At 31.2% G+C, this 14,778-nt stretch overlaps 1 protein-coding gene across 1 annotated transcript; it reads right to left on the bottom strand.

Moving 5' to 3' along the window:
• Positions 1-7,816: 7,816 nt before the first annotated feature.
• LOC149566056 (peroxidase 12-like) lies at positions 7,817-9,583 on the bottom strand. The gene is made up of 4 exons (XM_089819493.1): positions 9,234-9,583; positions 8,790-8,975; positions 8,519-8,687; positions 7,817-8,436 (listed from the first exon to the last, which is right to left on the bottom strand). Exons 1-4 carry the CDS (start codon positions 9,486-9,488, stop codon positions 7,970-7,972), a joined length of 1,077 nt encoding a protein of 358 aa, XP_089675619.1. The 5' UTR covers positions 9,489-9,583; the 3' UTR covers positions 7,817-7,969.
• Between the last annotated feature and the right edge of the window lie 5,195 nt (positions 9,584-14,778).

Genomic DNA, 14,778 nt, shown 5'->3' with positions numbered 1-14,778 from the left:
TTCATAATATTTCACCACTTACCTAATTATTTCATCAATCTCCATCTAACCTTACTCAGGAGAGCATTATTATGCCCTATCCTCCTGATATTCAAACCCCTAAGGGCCTTAGGTCTGAAGAATTTTTCCTATCTCACCAAGCTCATTCTAGATTTCTCTTCAGAACTTGACCATAAGAAATTGCTTTGGATTTTTTTAATAGTGTCCATATATCTTCCTGGCAATTTAAAAATAGAGAGGAAATACTTGGTATACCCTACAAAGAGGCTGAGAGAAGCTAGAGTTTCCCTGCACTACTCAGGATCTTTCCTTTCCAGCCTACAAGCTTTCTGTGGAAGCATTCAACCAAGCCATTCCAATACTAGGTGGAAACTTCCTTAATTGTGAGTGGGAGGCCAAGTAGGTATCTAAAAGACTTGCCTCTTGGCATTCCAGTATTCTAGTCACCTTTTCTCTCAGGCTAGTGTTTATATTGAAGAAATAAACTTTTTTTAAAATATATTTTATGCATTTTTCTGAAACCTTCTCATACTAATTTAGAATTATTTTCCATTCCTTAGCTTCATGAAAAGAAGAGATGCCAAATAAGGTGTCATCAATAACTTTTTGGATAAACTATGAGGGGCACAAGGATGTAGGTTTGATGCCTTTTATTCTGTCAAAATTAGCCATGGCCACTAAATTTCTTCTCAACACCTCTACCATAATGTTGAATAGGTAAGGTGATAAAGGTTGTTGGTGTTTTGAAATGTTATGCTTTAAATTATCTTGATGAGAAAAAAATACATCTAGGGGAAACTACTTCCCATCTACAACATACTCTTTCAGACATCAGGCCAACTATAAGGCTGGACCCTTCTTCTACTTCAGGTCTACAAAACCTAAGTGGGTGGACCTATAGATTCTTCATATGGTACTAGTATTTAAAGCATACACTGAATCTAAACAAAGAAGATAGAACCATTATAGCTTTTGTACTTATGCAAAGATCATAGACATGAACTAGATAATAACATGACCTAAGAAATTGATAATTTAAGTGAGGGCATCCTTTAAGCTCTTAAACAGAAAGGGAAATGGATGATTATAATTTTAATTTCAACAAATCTTCAAATATGTAACAGTAAGAACAAGTTGATCCTATAGCTAATCAGTGCCTTATCTATTGGGCGGTTCCATAAATCACACACATACATCTATGATACCATTGACATATTCCATACATCAAAATACCAGATCTATTCTATCACTTTGTGAATCAGACATACGTGTTCATAATGACCTCATTCTCATGAAATAGCCTTCTCAAATAACCAGCAACCCTATCGAATACATCAAGTATTTACTTGGCTCTTTGTTCCAACAGTAAAACATACCAGACATACAAACTTAAGGGGATGCAAAAGGATGTAAACCACAAAGCATTACAAATTATAGAGATAGGAGGTGAGAATCAAAATGAAACTAAGAAGTTTCTTGCTCATTGTATTCATTTCTTTGAAAAATATACATTCAAGATGCATGCAAATAACTTTTGAAACCACTGCACATAGATCAAAACTATCTATGTTATCTTTATTTACTATTGTTCATACAAGAGAAATATTCTGAAGAGAATGGTATCACAGTCATGACATAAATTTCAACCTAATTAGAACCATCCTTGTGCTATCACATCAGTGAAAAGCATCATAGAAACTGGAACCCTATGGTCTCATAGTAAAAACTGGAATCCTTACAATGAATGAGAAAGAGAAAGATATAGGAAAAGAATGAAATCTTAGACATGATCTAGAAGTGAAATGTGTCCACTTGAATCTTCATTCCCTATTGTTGCAAAGTATCTCTCATCTTTCTACAATCGAAACCAGAAAAAAAATTTCATAATTATCTATAACAAACTGAAAATATCTCCTCTATTTGATGAGAAACCCTTGCTTTGCCAAAATATCATATAGACATCTGAAATTTTGATAATATCTTTATTTAACTAACTCAGATGTAAGCAATTTTTTTCCCAATTGGATCCCTACTACTTTTGGTATTCACTGATTTCACCATTTTATCAGAAATCAAATCTGAATTGCCCTAACTGAATGAGGTTGAAAAATTAGCATCTAGTACAAAACCCTGAATAGCTTGAACTAGTGGCTTCATGTGTAGAAACAAACCACAAATATGAAAAAATTTCTCTTTCCTAATTCTAACGATATATAATAGTGCTATGTTGGCATATTAGGAATTCCTAGGGGATCATTTTGAAAAATAGGCTATTAGATTGATGCAGAGGTTTGCACTTCCTTTTAAACATTTACATCTTCTCTAAGGTTTAAACTATAGGTTATAATTCAAACTTTATTTAAAAGACATGTATGTTGAAAACCAGGAAATAATAATAAAATACCTTTTTTTTCAAACTCAAAAAAATTTCCACTAGACTTCACGAAACACATAAAGACAAAAAAATTGTTCCAAAAAAAAAATGTTGAAGAAGAAAGGTGTTGTAGAGAATGTAAAGATGGGGTAAAAAAATTGTGTGAGCTATCATGTGCAATGAGTTGTGATGGCATTGGAAATGGTCAATTATTAAAATAGATGTAATGTGTACAATTTAACAATTTGTAATAAATATATGTGATTTAACAATGTAGTTTTATTTATCTTCTTTCTTCCATATTTATTGTTTGATTATCATTTTTTGTCCATATTTGTGTAATTTTTAAAGATATTAGATTATTTATAGTTCTCTTACACAATTAAGCATCTTAATTATGTATGCGTGTATACAAATACACACAATTGTAGCTAGCATCTTGTAATCATAAGGATCATATTATAATTTAAATTTTCTATTAATTTCCTCTTATGATTTTTGTCCATGTTATGGTTATATTTGTTTATATAGATTATGAATAGTCATATAATTCAACTTAATAGTACGTCCTTCAAAATACTAAAAATAATGCTAAAAAATTATATGATTATCAAAAATTTAAAATATTTATTGTAAAAATAATTGTCTATGATAGACTATTTTAAACATTGATTTTAAAATTACAAATATATGTAAGAATAGTAAAATTTAATAATATCTTGATGAAAGTCCTTAGTACAATGATCAAATTCTAGTAAGTCAAATTTTCTAGGTTTCAAAAAAAAAAAATTAAAACAATATTATTAGTCCATGTTGTTAAAGTAGAAGACTAAATTTTTCATGTGCTTCCTTTCAATTAATCTACCTCAAAAGAAGTGCCTCAAAAATGTTAACCTGTGAATTTTGATCATTCAATTACATTATATGAATTTTCATTATGTTATTCTTATTTTTTGATTGGTGGAAGCTATTATTTCTAGTGGTCTTCTTATTTTGCCAAATGATAAATTGGAAGAATATTGCATCTTACTCTCAAGTGGCACTGGGAAAACTGTTCATGTGGCATTGGGAAAACAATTCATGTGGATCATCTATGCTTTCACATTTTCCATTCATGTAGTGACACATGTGGGAGATGATACTATATGGGATTATTTGGTTCTTAGATTTCTTTTATAAAGTTTTTTTTAAGGCTTTCTACATAGTAGTCAAACATTTTTGGCAGGGAAAAAAAATACTCTAGGCTTTGTGCACATTTGTGTTACAATAAAGACAATGAAAATGAGCAAAGCCAAAGGATGGTGGCATGGTGTTGATTCCCTTGATTATTTGCAAATCCATACATAATTTAAAGGAAATATTAGGTCACCAATCACAATGCTAAAGGAATTTATTATGGATCTAGATGAGACTACGCAAAAACTACTTTATCAAGGTACTACCTTCAATTTTATTAGTCATTTTTGATAGGGCTAAATTCTACTACTATTCATGCTTTTAGACCTTTAGGAACACATCAGCTAAGACTTTTATTAATGTAATGTTAAGTTTTAATCTATATCGTGTTAAATATAATGAAACGAAAAAACATGTTGGGTTTTATGAAAGCCATATTGCAATAAAAAAGTGTTGTTGGGGGGTCAATAGAGTTGAGTATGAGTTTTCAATCAGAAGAGATATTGTTGCACTGGCGTGATTTTCATTGAAATAAGTAAACATCACTTTTCTTTTTCCTTGATAGCCATGTTTGTAATAATTCTTGGGAAGACAAAATCAAAGTAGATAATCCAAAGAGTCTAGATTGTACATAATTTTGACCTTGAAGAAAATCTTAAATCTTATTCTCTTAGGAAAAAAACATATAAGATATTTTTCTACATGTTAGGTGTTACATATAGATGTGTGCAACTTCAAATACTCCAATGACCAGCCAATGAAAGTAACACCTCTTTTCCCCTAAATGCTCAGTATATCTAATAAAATTAGTTCTAAGAGCATAAGTAAAGAAAATTTTATAAAGTTATTGGAAACATTATTATTTGCACTATGTCTGCTGACAAAGTCGTTTAGATATTGTTAGGGCTATTTTCTTTCTAAATTTTATCCTAGTCATATAATTTTTTATTATAATATATTTTAATTGAATTAATTGTGTTTCTTAAATCTTTGTCTTCAAATTCAATTTTTTATGCTAGTTTTGTAGGAAGATGTACATATTTTTTCAAATGTAGACAAGTGAGTTTAATAACATATTTATGCACTTTTGGAATGATTTTTTCTTTTACATCCCATAGTTAGCTTCTCTTGTTGTAGAATTGGTATCTCGTTGCAATGCAACATAAGTTTGGAACTAAAAAATATTATATTCTTCTTGCAATGAAAATCTATAATTGTCATTATAATGGATAAGAATGGAGGTTTCTTGGTTATTTATTTACTAATAAATGCAAGGAATTGAATATTATATTTTAATCTTGAGTTTAGTTGTATGAATAATGTACCACTTTTATAACTTTAGTAAGAAAGCAATTTTTTAATTTTTAGATGACTTTAGTAGCTACAAGAAAATAAAGGTTGTACACGAGGATCAAGAGAATACAACATTCACTCATCCTTAGAAAATTTATGCTATTGTATTCTACCATTTGGATTGTGCACTATTCCAACTACTTTTCAAAGAATAGGAGTATGCTCTTTTGCACTTATATCAATAGCAATGAGGCTTCAAGATTTTTGTATAGTCTTTATTGTTAATATAGAGGATTGATTATGTTGATTTGGGTCTAGCTAAACAGTACAAGTAATTAAGTTGACATATTAATCCCCTTTCCAAATAATACAAGCTTTCTACACATTGTATTATTAGCTATTAGGTTATTTGAGTTGAATAATTCGATAAAAAAATTCAAGAGTTTATCTTTGATCTTTTAGCATGAACATTGATTAAGGTTGGCTAGAGAAAATGCAATGTTATGTGATAGTTCAATGAGGTGTTTGGGTTTTGTTTTCTTTATTGGTCACTTTAGGAACAAAGAGTGGTGACAAGAACAAGAAAATGATCAACAAATGGTGAAAAGGAAAGGAAGTTGGGAGTTGAAAAGAAGTTGGCCACAACAATGCACTTCAATGTTTAGGAGTTAAGTGAGGCTTGTTATCCAATAACTAATAAAGATGTGTTTCATGAAATACATGGAAAATTAGGATTTGAATAAGGTGATATCGTCTAGTATATAGGTATTATATAGGGTTTTCTTAACTTCTAAAATAGGGAAATAGAGTGGAATATAAGAGAACTTTCTTTTGGGTTCTATTGTATACATTCTTCTAGGTGATGTTATGAGGTAAAATCTTAAACCATTCCTTAGCTTGTTTAGGATATGAGGTAGCTATTTATTTAACATAGAAATTTTGATAAATGGTATGTTAGAAGACATGTACTCTGATATTGGAGTTATCTGAGTTTCTTCTTTGTTTGGAGCTCTAGTTGTAGTAGATATTTGATAAGAGAAAGTAGTGACTTGAAAAAGGTTATGGCCCAATACAAGTTATTCCATTCAAAAGACGTGCACTCTGATATTGGAGTTAACTAACTTTCTTCTTTGTTTGGGGACCTAGTTATAGAAAATATTTTGAAAGAGGAAGTAGTACATGTTAAACAAGGTTGGTTCAATACAAGCTATTTTGTTCATAAATGATATTGGAGGAAAAGGAAGACATGTGATAAGGGATCTACATGGACTTTGGAGGACTATAAATTGTTAAAGAATGCATTGTCAGTGGTTAAGAATGAAACCCATGAGAGATGGGACAAGGTGGCCACCATGGTGCTTGGTAAGAGTGTAAATGAGGTAAGAAAGCATTATGAAGATCTCATGGAAAAAATTTAGTGCATTAATGTAGGTTACATAGAGGTTCCTTATTACAAGAACATCTTTGGTGATAAATTGTGCTCTTCAAAGCACCTAGGTAAAGTTGTTGGTGATCTCCAGATAGGAAGAGAAAGGATTGGTTATCAAGTCCTTTTCTAAGCAGGAGATGAAGAAGGGAGTTCCCTAGACTAAAGAAAAGCATAGTTTTAGTATCTTTTTGAAGATGGAACTATAAAAATATAATAAAAGTTCATCAATTTTGTGGAATCTTTTAGTTTGTTTAGGAATTCAATTTGTTGGAGAATGTATGCTCTAGGGATAGAATTAGTTTTTGATTAAGCCTAAAACAAGATTTTTTATATGGGACTCGAAACCCCAAAAATTTTACATTATAAAGAAAACATTAATTCCTAAAATGCAATAGTGTTTTGACTAGCAGACACACCCATAACCACAACCAGCCTAACCTGGCAATAACCAACACTAAAAACTAGATGGCCAAAAACTAACTAACTTCCTAGCTAAAGTAACACGGACAAAAAGAACAAAAAGACCAACACAAAGAAAAAACACCTTAGGCTAGATCTTTGACCTTTTCTTTTAGCTCTAGTAGAATCCCTATAATCTACTCTATGACCTTCTATATGTCACTTTGGTCGATTTGAACCTCCTTATGTTTCTTTTTTGTGTTGGAGCACATTCTTTTTCCAGGTCCAGCATCTTCATCTTCCTTTTCTAGTTCCTCTAGATCTCACACCAAGTTGATTTCCTTACCCTTATTTGTGACATTCAGAACTCTGTTCTAGCAATCAACTAAAGAGTCGAGAAAACCCTGACACTTTGCAAGAATATCCTTTGCACTCTTCTCCTTCTAGTCAATCTTGTTTCTTAGATCTTCTAAGGCCTCCTCCTCATTCTCGTTTTCCTTTTGTCCACTCTTGATCTCCAATTCTTCAATTTTCCTATCTAAATCCCTATATTTGAGATCCAGTACTTTAGTAGAGTGGAAGGACCATTTCTCTTAGAGATGGCTTTTGTAGTCTCCAAGACTCCATAGGGATAGAATCTATCACTATACCCATATTTCTAGGTGGCTTTAGTTAAATGCAATATAGATGTACCCTTTTTGGTGTGCATTTGTCAACCACATTTCTAGGTGACTATAGTTAAGTTCATGTGCCATTGGTCAACCACATTTAAGTAGAGGATCACAAACACTATCTTCTATTCTCCTATCTTAGACAAGGACTCCAAATGCTCATAGTTCTTGTTAAATATACAATTGTCTTTGATGAAAATAAAAATAAAAATTTACAGTTAAAACAATTTCTTTTAAATTCTATAATTAATTGTTCTTAATTATTTTCGGAATTGATTATGTGATTAAATCTACATTGAATAATCTTTAAGTATCAATAAATAATAATTAGTTATACAAATGTGTACTAAAACAAATCAAAACAAAATGTATCGAAGACTTCCTCCAAATTAAGAGTCTCACAAGTGGGTTGTGACAAGTTTGAGCAACAATAGAAAGAAAAATTGAAAGAAAAAAAAGAAGAGCCAAGTAAAATTAACAGAAAATTCAAGATATAAGACTTGAATATTGATTAAATAATTGGAAGAGTGCAATAAAACTCAGCGTTCCAGCTTTCTACCATAACGCTGGATGAGCTGGATTTATTCGAAAAAGAAAAAGCCAGTCTTTCCTATGATCTATGTCGATCTATGTAGAATATGAGGACGAGGAAATTTGAGGATTGAAAATGGAGTAAAATGAAGCAGTTGGGTTCGGGACCTCGCAATTCGCACGGATCCCTCCTTGGCTTCCCGTGAGAACGTCTAGCTGACCCATCTTCAACATGCTCAGAATAAACTGCTCAAAGAAGGACGTTTGATTCACTGCAAAATCAACCACCACGTCCCTCGTTCGACTGTCTGAGTAGAGAGTTTGATCTGACGTGAAAAGCGTCTGTCTGTTCAGAAGGTCCACGTAATATTTGTTGTCGAACACATTTGGACTGCGAATATCCAGATTTGTTGTATTTATAGTAGTGTTTGTGGGACAAGTGAGGTAAAGTTGATTTGCAAATGTCTGGTCAAGAGTCGGATCCTGTTGCTTTTGTCCCGTCGTGGCGTTGTGAAGTCTGTTGTCGAAGGAGGAACAGTTCCCTCTGCCGATTGTGTGCCCACCTGAAATTACAAAATCAAACGTTGTAAGAAAATAAAATCCCTGGATCATAATATCAATAGGAGCAAATATAGAAATGTTTACCTGAAAGAGCCACCAGATCTGTGAAAGTAAAGTTCTTGAGAGACAAGACGCTCATAAGACCAGTTACGTTCGAACTGGGCGCAGGTAAATTGGCAAGAACAGTTGTTAAATTTGCGAAGCTAAGGCTGTCTCTTCTCCCCAGCGGTAATGGATAAAACGGTCCTCCGGCCTTTAAAACACACACTTAAATTCTGTTAAAAATACAACCTTTAAGAAACTGAAAAGCTTATTCAATAACGTGAATGCGATTGGCATTAAAGAGATTGAAGACCTTGTTGACAGAGTCACGAGCAGCCAAAGCCAAGATGTCTGCGCAAGACACGATTCCACTGCACGCCGCTTCTACTCTCGATTTTATGTCGTTGATAATTGTGAAGGCCATCGCTCGCAATGATAAATTTGGAGGAGCCACCCTTTCGCTTGATGTCCCGTTCAGCAGCACTGAACCGTCGCATCCCTGTCAAATTTAAACAAAAAAAGGTTAGTCCATGTCATGAAATATCAATAATCTCGTGAAATTTTTGCTGGGCTAATTGTTAATGTTTCTTCTCTGAAATAGTTTTAAGGGACTTGTATGTTCTATAAGTCGTATCAACATTAACAAATTGATACAAGAAGAACTATAGTCTAAAACTTGTATTGAACATCAACAAATCTATCTTTTGATTGAAGAACAGCTACTACTAATTTGCAAACAAAAGTTACATAAATTTACCTGCACAAAGCAGTCGTGGAAATGGAGTCTGAGGAGGCCAGCCGCCTGAGTAATATCTTGATTGAGATAGAACTCAATACGTTCTCTCACAATGAACTCCAACGAAGGGCAACTGGTGTTGTAAAATGTCCACGAAAGGCCGTCCACAGGAGTCGGGAGGCTTATTAAATCCACTGCAGACAAAGCATTTGCATGGGCGCCCACAATATAAAAGAATGCTAAAATTATAAGAGGCATGCTGATCAGCTTTCCCATTCTTATTCTCCCTTTTAATATCTTCCTCACCTTTAATTCAGTGTATCTCGCGGGGCATTACACATTAGATGCCTGCGAGTTTCCATCCCCAACAGTTATCCATCTATTTATAATGGCAGCCTCTCTGAAGGGGGTTCGGGTGACTTGGATAGATCATAACACGTGGAAATTTGACATGTTTGCAGAGGAGAGGACGTATGCCACCCACAAATTTCCTCCCTTTTATATTTTTGCGGGCCTGACTTTTCCTTTCACCCACCTCAATAGATTGACTGGTAATGTGGTCCGGTCCCATATTTACAATCCGCTACTTTCGGCATTAAATTAATTGAATATACGCTATTTAACTTAAATATTTCATTAATCAAAAAGCAACTATTCAATAAATAAAAAATGGTAAAAGTCATGTGTTTATTTATTGCCTACAAGTTAGGTGAGGCCCCATCCGGAGGATGCGGATTTGCCCGTAGTTATTTATGAATTGGAAATAAAAACCATGCTATAATTTGATTTTGAGCTAGTTAATAAGAAATACAGCCAAATATAGAAGCCGAAATCTGGATAGAATCATAGCAGAATCATAATGGGAACGTCGCTCAGCAAGAGACGTGCACGTTTGTATCATCGAATTCATTACAGCATAAAAGTCAACATGGCGATATGCAATACATTTTCTGGCTTTTAATATGCAATAGGACCTCGTTTGGTTGGGGAAGATGATTTTTTGACATAACCAGGTTATCTTATAACCAGGTTTTCGAAAATCTAGTTTTGTGGTTTGGAAAGTCAATGGTCCGTTTGGTTGACACGGAAGATGAATACACTGTGGATCCCACAATATTATTAAAAAATTGTCATAAAATTCAAAACCTGGTTTTAATTTTGAATTCCACCTTTTTGTTGGAAGAAACTTCTTCCAATTTTTGAGCAAAATTGGAAGATGAAATTGAAAACCAGGGTATAATTTTAACCAACCAAACACAAAATTTTTTTTGCAAAACCTGATTTTGCCTCTGATAACCCGATTTTGGCCCTCATCTTCCAGCAACCAAACGGGGCCTAGGAGATTAACTGACGTGTAAAAGCAAGGCTGGAAAAGAAAAGAGAACTTTCAGTTCTGATAATGGAAGCCAGTGGTGTTCCAGATGGCCAGTGTATGTTTTACTCAGAATCCCTACTTTCATACTTCACATTGCCAATTATCGTTTAACAAGTCCACGAATTCGCTGTATACATGTAAATTTAAAAAGAGAAAGGGAGGAATGCCACGCTTTGCCATTGTTTTCTTTCCTACATTTAATATGATATATATTCCATTACAGTTGGTACCATAAAATTGTAATCCGAAATATGGAAGTATTATAATGTATCGACAGGACGGTAGAATATTTCAAAGCAGAAATTTGACATTTTTGCTAGAGATAAAATGTGCAGACAGAAAATTTCCGTGTTCTTATCTCGTTTCTCAACTTCAACTTTTTGGAATATATCCATGTACCTAAATGTCTTTGACAAGCATTTTGTCCTTTCGAGAACTCTACTTTTGGCAATAAATGCATTAAATACAATTAGTATTATCTTTTGGTCATAAATTTATACACATAATTCTAATTTGTCATTGCCTACTAGGCGAAGACCAATTTGGGTGTCACAGCAAAAGTATAAAAGAACTTCAATAGTGTTGTAAAATTCATCATTTTAATATAAACAATGTTCAACACTTCCGTACATTTAGTCATTTTCAAAATACAATAGGAGGGAAGCTGAGACATAAAGACAAGGTGTGGGAAGAATATTAGAAATTTCAATTGCAAAAAGTGTTAAATGGTCTTGGTTTCGATAGTGTGGCCTTAGTTTTAATAGCTTAAACATCACACATTAAGAGTCATTCTTAGACTTATTGCTAAATAATCAAAGTTAACTTACTTTTTACAAGCTTAAGTTTTTTCTTAATGTGTGATAGTTAAAATTGATTCCAACTACCATCTCACTGATTATGTTCTCGATGACTTTTTGACAAGCATGTATGTGTAAAAAATATTATTAACAATTGTAAAGCTCCATTTCTTATGATTGCATTTTTTTGCTAACTCAATTTTGATCTCACATGATTATAAATTAGATCGTTTGTAAATTTAATTGCCACATTTAATTTAATTTAATAATTTTTTATTCCATCTTTTTAGAGGTCTTTAATGTTAGTCACTTCCTTCAATTTAAAATTTACATAGTTTGACTATGGTGCAATCTCATAAATGATATAATAGACAGATAACAAATGCAATTAAAACAATACATGTTGAATTATGACAATTATTAAAAATAATACTTTTTAACAAAAAAGTGTGGGAAATAATTTGTAATATCTTTAAAAGAACCTTTGTTTCCTTGGTTTTGTTGTTAGAGTTTTATGTTATTAGATCATATTTTATTTGGATATTATCTTATTTTTAAAACTAATTGATTATAAAAAAAATTTAAAAAATTGTTAGCCCAACCTAAATCAAATGAAACTAGAAATGATTGATCTGATCTTCCAAAAATAAATCCCTTTTATCAAGACAATGAATTATCCTAATAATTGTCTTCTCACTAAGCCTAGAATCAAACAAGCATATTAAACACAACCTTTTTATTCTTCTTTTTCCTTTGTACCACTATCCATTTTTCCTCTACTTCATAAGGACCTTGTGACTCCCCTTATTTCATTGGAAGTTTTCCTTCGTCCCCAAGATACAAAATTATATGAACTAGTCAACTCATCTTCCCTCATGTTATTTGGTAACTTTATATCATGAACTAATCTTTCCCTTCAACGAGGGAGGCCACTAAGGCCCTTGGTAAATGTAGTTAATGTGAAGGATTCTTATGACTGACAAAATTTTTCAGTCTAACAAAAATGTTCTTTTTCCAATAAATAATATTGAGGAGAGACATCTCTCTACCATAAATTCTAGTTGTCATTCATTATCTTAACACGCTAAGTGATTATATGCTATGTATTAAAGCATATGCAACAATAAAAGAAAATATCTTCATAATAGACCATTTGGTTCCAACACCCAAGTGTTGATGGAGATCTTTAGAGGAATTTTTGAAGTGATGTTGACATCTAACAATATTATTAAATCTAGAATGAATATTTTTCTACATGAAAACCCCATTGATCAATTGAACATATCCAAGTGATTTGCCTCCATGATACACCGTAAATCCCTTGAAATTATATTCTCATTTCCAAGATTGCCACTCTTTCTTCTAATTTTAAGAAAACATTACAATTTCCAACTAATTGCTACATTGAAAATCTAAACTATGTTTGAAAAAATACTCACCAAAATTTCTTTCTCAATTTCACAACACTTGCCACAATTTCATATGATATATAATTTAAAATTACTAAATAATATATTATATACTATATTATAATTGTCAAAATAAACAAAAACAATAGAAAAACTTAAAAATGTATGCTTGTAAAATATATTTACATATAGTTTGCAATAATGTACTTTATTTATTATTTTGTTAATTTAATATTCTTACATAATAGCATAGAAAACTATTGTAAGTATAAAAAATTATTTAGACAATATCATGTTCTAAAATATCATATTTTATAATCATTATATTAATTAGTTCCTCTTAAGTATCATAAAAGGTATTTTTATTTACTAGCATCTTTACTTTTTTATTTTTTATAATCAGTGAGCCCAAGACCTCTTACATAAGACACACACAAGTTATCCAAGTGTTGTAGACTCTTGCCTATGTATTTTAAATTCTTTTTATAACTTTAAATTAAGAAATTTAATTATATTATGTAAAATATAAATGTTCGATTAATACTTTTGTAAGTAAGATAATAAGACAAATTGGGTTTAATTTTGGAGGGTACTTTATCCAATAGTTCACTTTTGTGAGCATCACTTATTATTTGAGATATGCATATAATATGAATTTTTAATTAATAAATTTATTATTAAGATGGCAAAGAGAGCCATGAACCTAGATGACCACAAAGTTTTCTTAACAATAATACCCAAAAGAATAGAGATCACACCATTATAGTTGAAAGCCAACCAAGCCATCAAAAATAAAAATATCTAACCAATTCTACCTTCCACTCGCTAAACTATCATTAGTACTATTAAACTCCATTCTACTATCTAACATTAAATTTCCAAGCATGTATGAATCAAAACAATGACATTAGAGTTCTAGTTAAGAGTTCTATTAGTATCACTACAAAAAAGTACACTAACAAAAAGCTTCTTCAAACTAGTTGCACATTAAAGTAGTCCCCATAAAACTAAATAAACCAAAAGAAAAGACCATGCTTCACTAGAGATAGTCTCTCAATCATTGAAAGGTGTGTGAGTTATTTTTTTGAGTCTTTATCTTCCACTTCCTTAACTTATTAATAAGATATTAAATAATATAATAAGTTGTCAATTAACTTAATTACATATAAATGATCAATCTTCTCATCTAACTAAAGGGTGTTAACATTACTTTATTTAAGTTTTAGAAACACCTTGTAATTATTTTAGTAAATCTTATTTTTGTAGTTAATATATCATTTATAAAGATATAAGCTATTATTATAAAGAATATCAAAATATATAAGAAAGGGCCAACTACACAATGATAACTTGTGAGCTTCTTATTTGAGATGTCTTAGGTTCAAACCTAAACAATCTTAACACAATAATAATAATTCATTACAATAAATAATAATAGTTAATCTAAACTTTGGCCTAATAAATTTATTTTTAAAAAAAGACATAAATATTTATAATTTCTACAAGATTCACTATCAATTATATTGTATATAAATAACTTCTTATGTTTGTCTTTATATTTATTTCTTGTACTTTTATCTTTTATATATTTATCTAATACATATTTTTTTATTCATTTTAACTCTTTTACTATATTTTCTCTCTTTTTTATTCTTTTTCAAAAATAAAAAATTTAAAATCTTCTCTTAAGAATCAATAATTGAAATGTATCTATTCACCAAAATATCTCTTGTGGTATCAAAAATCAAGCCGGACTAAAAGATGAAGAACTCATTAACTAGATTTTCATTCATATATCTCAAATTTCCACTTTTCTTTCCTCTTTTAACTATTTATATAAACAACTGATGTAGGAGCATCTTGCATGGGAAAATTATTGAAAAAATAAAAATTGGAAAAATAAAAATTGAAAAATAAATAAATAAATAAAATTGTGGAGGAGAGAGAAAGTGACGAAAATTAGAAGAGAAATAATAAAAAAAGGG

This window comes from Cupressus sempervirens, chromosome 3 (assembly GCF_028749045.1).
Source record: "Cupressus sempervirens isolate cs-2001-9-10 chromosome 3, ASM2874904v1, whole genome shotgun sequence".
In the NCBI taxonomy this organism is placed as follows: Eukaryota; Viridiplantae; Streptophyta; class Pinopsida; order Cupressales; family Cupressaceae; genus Cupressus; species Cupressus sempervirens.
The sequence above is the reverse complement of the archived record's forward strand: the minus strand, read 5'-3'. Positions and strand labels throughout refer to the sequence as shown.